Raw genomic sequence first — 8,342 nt, forward strand, 5'->3', positions numbered from 1 at the left:
AAACTGCTAAACCCCAGAGGAGGGTGTTTAGAGAACTAGAAGAGGGCCTTCAGGGAAAAGGGAGGACGTGCCAATGTAGCCAGACAGAGCCCACACAGAACACAGACTGGGGGCGCTCCGCTGGCCTGACGGCCTGGATGGTAGCAGAGGCTGACCCAGAGTCCCCACCACAGATTCCAGAGGTACTGTTCTGGAAAATGCTCTGAGGTGGAACAGCTTCCCACCAGGCCTCGTCCCACTCCCTTAACCCCTACCCCGCAGAGAGAGGGCAGAACACAGAATATGAGAAGTCCTTTAATCAAAAACTGCTGTGGCAAAACCAATACAATATTGTAAAGTAAAATAAATTAATTAATTTTTTAAAAAAACAACTGCTGTGAGACTGGGGCAGAGAGGGGGCAAAACAAGGGGCAGAGGATGCCCTGGTGGAGGCAGAACAAGAGGCAACAAGCTTGGCCACAGCTCGCTGGTCCCGGAGGTAACAGCTGCTCCTCTTGCAGGAAGATACTGGGCTCAACCTGTGAAACAGCAGTCAGGGAAGAGCCTCAAGCCAGGGCCAGCCCACAGCCCTGCTCAACAGCCGACGTTGTGGGAAGGGGTATGGAATGTGTAACACTCACTTCAAAGGATCCGGAACTTCTCAGCCAGGTACTGCATGGAGGCTGCAACAGGGAGAGGCATAAACAGGTGCTCCAGACAGACGGACACAGAAGCCTGTCCCCCTGTCCCCGTGGGGAACCACCTAGCCCTGCAACCTGAAACCCACGTACCCCCAGCCCTGATGCAAAGAAAGAGCTCTGGGCCTGATCGGGCCCCACTACCGGAATTAAATGTGGAGCCATTTCCTAAAAGGAAACAAAATGTGCCAGCAGCTCTCAAGCTTGGGGCCACGCCCAAACCATTCAAAAATTGTCTCGCAAAATATCCAACAAGAACCTTAGAGGCCACACCAGATCAACAAGGCATCTCTACAAGTCCTATCAGAAGGAACTCTCTAGGACTCGAATGGCTGGCAGAGTGTGCACGCAGTCCACACAGTACGTTGTTACTTGTCCACACGCCCCAGGGGCAGGCTTGCTAGGTTCTCCTCCCCACAGGAATGCTGATCCCTGCGAGGTCCCCTGCACTTGCAGCCCACCCCACCCCAAGGGCCCACCCCGCTTCTGCACTGAGAACCCGCTGCTCTCTGTCCCTGGTTCCTCATACCAAGTTGCTCCTTAAGGTCGTCTATTTCTTTCTGTAGCACCAGACACTAGGCCAGCAGACACAGGAGGAAGAGAAATGGTTAGTATACACCCGCCTCCCCTCTCCTCCTCCTCTCCTCTCCCCTGGGCCCTCCATCCCAAAGCCAGGTGTCCAGACTGGCAAGGGAAAGACTTTCCTCAGTGGAAAGGAGGTGGGCTCCCTCCCTGGGGTGTGGGATGGGGATGAGGGAGGGGGGCCCACACATGTCCGTTGAACTTGGACCCAGATCCCACCATGGGGTTTGGGTGTGCATTTCCAGGAGTCAGAAGAAGCATTACCCGAGGACAGCCCTGCCTTCCGGGTGGCTGCTGCTGCCTTTTCAGTCTTGGGTGATGGTCAGCTGGTTTCTGGTCACCTGATAGGGAAAAGACACACAATCCAGCTTCCCAGGCTCCCAGTGAGGTGGAAAGGGCCAAGCAGGGTCTAACGTGAGGTGAGGCAGTACCACCCTCTGCTAGCATCAAGCCTCCCCTGCTCTGCCCGGCAGGCAGCCCAAACCTTCTCTCTGGGCCTGCCCCTCCTATTCCGCAGGGGCAGCCACTTCACCACGATGGTCTCCAAAGACTGTGGTTCTGGGTTCGAGCTTCCCAGAGCGGCAGCCACAGCCAGCACCTGGGAGAGCAATATGGGCAAACAGCACTTCACAGAAAAGGCTATTAGCCTGCAGGTCTACGCCCAGAGTAGCTGTTGGGGCACTGCCACCAATCACCCCTGCCAAACAAATCCCACACAGAAGGTGATGGGGCCAGGGTCAGCCCTGTTGACACCCTGTTTCCCATGGGAGAAGTGGCCTGAGAGCAACACTGAGCCCCCAGAAAAGAGAGAGTGAGTCAGAGACAGAGGTTTCTGCCCTCACCCCTGGTCTCCACCCCCCAAATCAAAACCCAGGACACTCACCTGAGGGGCCAGGCCCTCTGGGCATGACTTCTCCCTTGTTCATGGCCACGGGCTTTGAGTTGCCTGAATCCTGCCCACCTCTGATGCTGAGGTTGGCGGTGCTGGGTTCTCCATGATGCACCCGTGGACAAGATGGCCACGGCCTGTCAGTGGCCAGCTGAAAACAAAGATTTCTCACTGATCTGGAGTAAGGACGTGTGTGTATGTGTGTGTGTGTGTGCACGCGCGGTCACGCACGCGTGCACGTGTGTGTACCAGTGCATTTATGTGTCTATGTCTGTGTGTGAGAGAGCTCGTATGATTCAAGACTGAGCTGAGGCAGGGAATTGGAAAGAGAATTGAAAGGCTGATCTCTTTAGCACATTTTCTGTCAGTCAGCCCCAGGCCAGCAGGCAGAGCTAAGCAGGGGACAACAGTGTGGCACTGAGAAAGCCTGGGGCCCCTGCGAGGAAGGTTTGGGGAACAGCCAGGAAGTAGGATTCAGGAAAGTGATGCGTCTAAACACCGAAGCTCTGTGAAGCTTTTAAGGGGTCCCCTCAAATCAATTCCCTTCCACGCCAGCCCCAGCCTCATGGAGGAGGCTGGAAAGAGGCCAAGGGTGGAGAACCGAGCCCAGCACACCCAAAGTGCTACCTTAACGTTTGTCCCTAGTAAAAGGACCCCAAACTGGCATCCTAATGACCCAGTGACGACCCCTGAGGAATGGAGAGAGGGGAGCACGGGGTGAAGACATCAGTCCTGGGGAGGGTGGGAGGGGAAGAGTGGGGAGAGAGGAGGGGCCTGGCATACTCACTTGGCCCTTTGGGACTGGGTCTCTATTTGGGTCGTTGTCTTCCCCTGACACCGCCGTTGCTGCCACCAACTCCCGGGCCCGCCTAGCCACAGATTTCTTCCCAGCGCCGGTGTGCTTGGACTCTTTGGCTCCCCAAGGGACCAAGGCATACTTCTGGGACCTCCCAAGCAGCGGGATGCCGGAGATTGGGGGGAAGGTGGCCGGATCCAGGGGAGTGGCCGAGATTCCCCGTCCCCAGGAAGGGAAGGTTCTCCCCAGGGCAGGTTTGGAGACGCCCCCAAGGGATTTCTTCTCCTGGACCCTCTTCCTCCTAGGACTGGGCCGCGGCAGCCTGCCTGTAGCGGCAGCTGCAGTAGCTGCTGCTGCTGCTACTCCCGGGAAGCTGGGCAGGCTGCCCCCCTTCCCCCAGAGCACGCTCTGTATTTTCTTAGGGGGTGAGATGTCCTCCTGCTCTGCATCGCCCTGCTTGCCCTGCCTTTCCACAACCGAAATCAATCCTCGCGGAGCCGAGGACAGGCAAGTGCCTGGCACGTTAGGGAGAGTCTCCCTGCCTTGGACATTCGAGTGTCTGGGTGTGTCCCGGGGATCCTTGGGGCTGTTCAGCTTGGCCTGGCCTCCGTCTTTGGGATAAATGCTCACCCTCATAGGCTGTATCTCACTGCACTCATCAGAGGACTCGGAGTCGGAGAACAGCCTGGCTGGGCTTACTGAGGGAGGCCACTGGCGATCCACAGCCACGTTAGTGCTTCTCTTAGGGTTCCCCCAGGCCCGGCCCGCCCTGGGCCTGCCGACCCAGTGAGGGCCGGCCTCAGCCCGTGCCGCTTCCCCACACCTCTGGGCGGCCGCGCCTCGACTGCCGGGACACGCCTCGATGTCCCGCAAGGGAGACACGTCGCCGACCCCGTAGCTCTCTGGGGACATGTGTCTGCGGATGCCCAGCAAGTCCAGGTCGGCCAGCTGCCGCAGGATGGCCGCCACTGACTCGTCAGACAGCTGCACGGCGTACCCTGTGTCGTCCGCCGGGGAGCCAGGTCGACCTTCGCAGCCCAACAGCACCGGCCCTCCCGCTTCCAGCACCTCCCGCTCTGACTCGAAGCCCTCAGGGTCTGGGAAGCCATCCCCGCCCTCACCCTCACCACTTTGCGGTGCCCCGGGCTCGGGGCCGGGGTCGGGGCCGGGTCCCGGCGGGGCTGTGGAGCCGGCCTCAAGGCCGCTGGTCTGCTCCCCGCACTCTGAGCCGAAACCCGGTCCCCAAACAAGCACCTCATCATCTGAGGAGCTCATGTCGCGATCTGGGTGGCCGCCGGACCTGGGGCGGCGACGGTTTATCAACCGGGTCGCGGTGGCGGCGGTGATGGCGGTTGGGGCACCTGAGGCGAGTGGCGTCTGGACGTGCCGTCAAGCACCACAGGCACCGCACGCAAGAGATCGCCGCAAACGACGCGAGGCTTTCAGCGTGCCAGCGCTGCCGCCTCCTCATTGGTCCGGTTCCCGCCAACCAGCACGCGCCTTGTTTGCCCGCCCCCTCGACGTGTAACCAATGGGGTCGAGGGCCTCCTCTGGTTTGTTGCCAAGCCCAAAAGCCATGCCGGCAGGTGGCGAGTTGGCTGATGAAGGTCATGCTGCGAGTGTATCTCTGTCAAGCCTCTCGTCCCACCTCCTCCTGTCCCACCTCCCCTTTCGGTTAGAGTCACAGCCCTGAGTTCTGACTGTGTACGAAGTGGGTGGAGCCGGAGGCTGAGGGCGGGGGGTTGGGGTGGGTACTGAGGGTGCTGGGCGCCTAGCACGTGCTGAAAGCATTTGCCAGCCTTCCTTCCACCACAAGTCTTATGACCCAATGGGAGAATGGGCAGAAGAATCCTGCACTCAGTGATGAGTGGTCGGCGTACTTCTCCCTAAGTGGCCAGAGGACAAAGGGATCGTAATTTTGTTCTGTAACATCTCTGCCTCAACTGCTCCATCAAACGTTCTTGGCAGGCAGATTTGGGGGACAGACTGGGGTTGACCTCACTCCCTCAGCTCTTTCCCCACTCTGAGGCAATTCAAAGAAGAGAGAGTCTCAGTCAGTGTCCAGTTACACCCGCAAAGATGCTCACCCCTGCTGATCCTGCAGATGTAAACTAAAACCACGAATCGGGCTTCACACACTAGGATGACAAGCTTCCAAGTGCTTAACCATTCTGAGAGTGGGAGAGTTTAGGAGCAAACCTCTGTGGTGGTGGTGCAAGAAATCCATTTGGGAGGTAATTTGGCACAATCTATGAAAGGCAACTTACACAGCAGAGACCCCGTGCCCGGCACTCTTCTAAGTGCTGTACGTAAATAGTAATGCTTCCTTGTGACACTCCTAGGACCATAGTACTAATGATTACCAGCCTCTTACAGGTGAGGAAACAGGTACTGAGAGGTTCGGCCACTGGCCCATGGTCATTTGGCCCATGGGAATCAGTGGTAGAATTGAAGCCAAGCAGTCTGACTCCAGAGTCCTTGCTTTGATCCAAAGATCTAAAAAAGCTATTTTTTTCCCCTCTATCAGGAAGTCCACTGCCTGGCACATCTTCTAAAATTGAGGGTTTATTTCTCAGATGTCTGTTTTACTCCACTGGTCTATTTGTTAATATGGCAGTAACACACAGTTTTGATTACTGTAGCTTTGTAATGTTTTGAGATCAAGAAGTGTGAGTTATCTACTTTTTCTTTGTCCAAATTGCTTTGCCTATTAAGGATCTCTTTAGATTCTACTTAAATTTTAGGACAAGTTTTTCTATTTCTGTAAAGCATGCTATTGGGATTTTGATAGGGTTTGCTTTGTTTTTGTTTTTTGTTTTTTTTTCCACTTGGTATTATCTTTAATTAGAAAGACTTTTCCAATCTCATCACATAGAGATCATTTTATCCACTGCTCTGTTTGGCTGCCAATCTCTTATCTCTCTCCTCAGCAATGGTAAGGCGAATACCCTTTCCACGAGGAAGAGAGATCCACGGTTTGTTGCCTTTGCCAATAATGAAAATGTTTGAGAGCCATGTGGCAAAGCTGTTGCCGTTCGCATCTTTCACATGAACTACATCAAAAGAACCTAGATGCCTCTCCCGGTTTGAAATCACACCAATTCTTCCCAGGTTAGCACCTCCAGTCACCATGCACAGGTTACCAGTGTCAAATTTGATGAAATCAATAATCTTGCCAGTCTCCAAGTCAATCTGAATGGTATCATTCACCTTGATCAGGGGATCAGGGTAACGGATGGCACGAGCATCATGGGTTACCAGATGAGGGATTCCTTTTGTCCCCACAAATATCTTTCTTACTTTGCACAATTTATACTTGGCCTCCTGAGGTGTAATACGATGAACAGCAAAGCGACCCTTGGTGTCATAGATCAAACAAAAATTCTCTCCAGTCTTATCAATGCCGATGACATCCATAAAACCAGCAGGGTAGGTTATATCTGTGCGGACTTTGCCATCGATCTTAATAAACGCTGCACGCAAATCTTCTTTACTTCATCTCCAGTTAGGGCATACTTAAGTCTATTCCTTAGGAAAGTGATTAGGGGGAGACACTCCCTTAGCTTGTGGGGGCCGGTAGATGGACGAGGGGCAAACACACCAGTCAGTTTATCCAGCATCCAATGTTTTGGAGCTGCTACGCATTTCAGGGGCTTCTTGGGACCCCGAGCCATGGCTGCGCTAGGCATGAAAAGAGGAGGGTTTGCTTTGGATCTGTAGATCACTCTGGGTAGTGTGTTAGAAGAACAGATCCAGTGGAGTGTGTGTGTGTGTGTGTAAAAGAATTGACTCATTCAATTATAGAAGCTGGTGAGTCCCAAGATCTAGAGGGTGAGTTGGATAGCTGGAGACCCAGAAGAGCCTGTGGTTTAGCTCTAGTCCAGGTTAGAAGGCCTAAGAACCAAACCAGTAGAGCTGATATTTCAGTTTGAGTCTAAAGGCAGGAAAAGAAGCTGATGTCCCAGGTCCAAAGGCTTTCACGCAGGAGGAATTCTCTTACATGAGGAAAGGTTGCCTTTTTGTTTTATTCAGCCTATCAGCTGATTAGGTAAAGCCCACCCACGTTGTCAGGGGGAAATCTGTTTTACCCAGTTGACTGATTTAAATGTTAATCTCATGAAAAAGCACCCTACAGAAACACCCAGAATAATGTTTGACTAAATATCTAGGCACTCTGTGGACCAGTCAAGCTGACACATAAAATTAAGCACCTCAGATAGTATGGGCTGCTTGACAATATTTAGTATTCCAGTCTGTGCAGACAGATGCCTTTCCATTTATTTGTCTTTTTCAGTTTCTTTCAGCAATGTTTTGTAGTTTGCAGTGTACAAGTTTTTTGACTCCTTGCTTGAGTTTATTCCTCAGTATTTTATCCTTTTTTGCTGCTAATGTCAATGGAATTGTTTTCTTAATTTCCTTTTCAAATTGTTCTTTGTTAGTGTATAGTAATACAACTGAATTTTGCTTTTGGATTTTGTGTCCTACAACTTTGTTGAATTTGTTTATTAGTTCTACCAGTTGTGTGCATGTGTGTGTGTGGGCGCATGTAATCTTTTGAGTTTTGCATGTACAAAATCACGCTCTCTTCAATAGAGCTAATTTTACTTCCTTCTGATTTGGATGCCTTTTATTTCTTTTGCTTTCCTAACAGCTCTGGCTATGACTTCCAGTTGTTGAATACTAACATAATGGTGAGAGCAGGCTTCCTTGCCTTGTTCCTTATCTTAGAAGAAGAGATTTCAGTTTTTCACCACTGAGTATGATGTTAGTTGTGGCCTTTATTATGTTGAGGTAATTTCTTTCTACTCCTAGTTCTTTTACTGTTTTATCTCATGGAGTGATGAATTTTTTATGCATCTATAGAGATGTTCATGTGATTTTTGTCCTTCATTCTGTTAATGTGTTTTATTACATTGATTGACTTTTATATGCAACCAAGGGATAAATCCTTTTGACCATGGCACATAGTCCTTCTAATGTGCCATTGAATTGTTTGCTAGTATTTTGTTGAGGATTTTGCATCTGCATTTGTCTGGGAAAGTGGCCTTAGTGTTCTTTTCTTTTGGTGCCTTTGATATCAGGATAATGCTGGCCTCATAAATAGTTTGGAAGTGTTCCCTCTTCTTCAATTTTTTGAAGCATTTGAGAAGATTGGGTGATTAATTCTTTAAATGTTTGGTGGAATTCTCCAGTGAAGCTATCAGTTCCTGATTTGTGTGTGTGGGGGGAGAGGTTTGTCCATTACCAATTCAATCTCCTTATTGGTCTATCGGGTTTTCTGTGTCTCCTTGATTCAGTTCTGGTAGACTGTGTGTTTCTAGGAATTTATTCATTTCTTCTAGGTTGTCCAATTTCTGCCACAATTGTCCATAATATTCTTGTGTAATCCTGTTTGTTA

At 51.6% G+C, this 8,342-nt stretch overlaps 1 protein-coding gene and 1 pseudogene across 1 annotated transcript; both read right to left on the reverse strand.

Annotated features, from left to right (window-relative positions):
- Positions 1 to 276: 276 nt before the first annotated feature.
- LOC112445426 (uncharacterized protein CXorf49 homolog) lies at positions 277 to 4,404 on the reverse strand. The gene is made up of 6 exons (XM_024988930.2): positions 2,936 to 4,404; positions 2,143 to 2,299; positions 1,524 to 1,600; positions 1,207 to 1,252; positions 621 to 662; positions 277 to 518 (listed from the first exon to the last, which is right to left on the reverse strand). Exons 1-5 carry the CDS (start codon positions 4,217 to 4,219, stop codon positions 622 to 624), a joined length of 1,605 nt encoding a protein of 534 aa, XP_024844698.1. The 5' UTR covers positions 4,220 to 4,404; the 3' UTR covers positions 277 to 518; position 621.
- A 766-nt stretch (positions 4,405 to 5,170) lies between these two features.
- LOC781580 (ribosomal protein S4, X-linked-like pseudogene) lies at positions 5,171 to 6,636 on the reverse strand (annotated as a pseudogene).
- Between the last annotated feature and the right edge of the window lie 1,706 nt (positions 6,637 to 8,342).

Source organism: Bos taurus, unplaced genomic scaffold (genome assembly GCF_002263795.3).
Source record: "Bos taurus isolate L1 Dominette 01449 registration number 42190680 breed Hereford unplaced genomic scaffold, ARS-UCD2.0 Leftover_ScbfJmS_1343, whole genome shotgun sequence".
Classification (NCBI taxonomy): domain Eukaryota; kingdom Metazoa; phylum Chordata; class Mammalia; order Artiodactyla; family Bovidae; genus Bos; species Bos taurus.

Coding starts and splice junctions, on each gene's coding strand:
- LOC112445426 (XM_024988930.2), bottom strand. CDS start 4,219: ATGAGCTCCTCAGATGATGAGGTGCTTGTTTGGGGACCGGGTTTCGGC. Junction 2,300..2,935: donor ACCCAGTCCCAAAGGGCCAA/GTGAGTATGCCA, acceptor CTTTGTTTTCAG/CTGGCCACTGACAGGCCGTG. Junction 1,601..2,142: donor CAGAGGGCCTGGCCCCTCAG/GTGAGTGTCCTG, acceptor TTTCCCTATCAG/GTGACCAGAAACCAGCTGAC.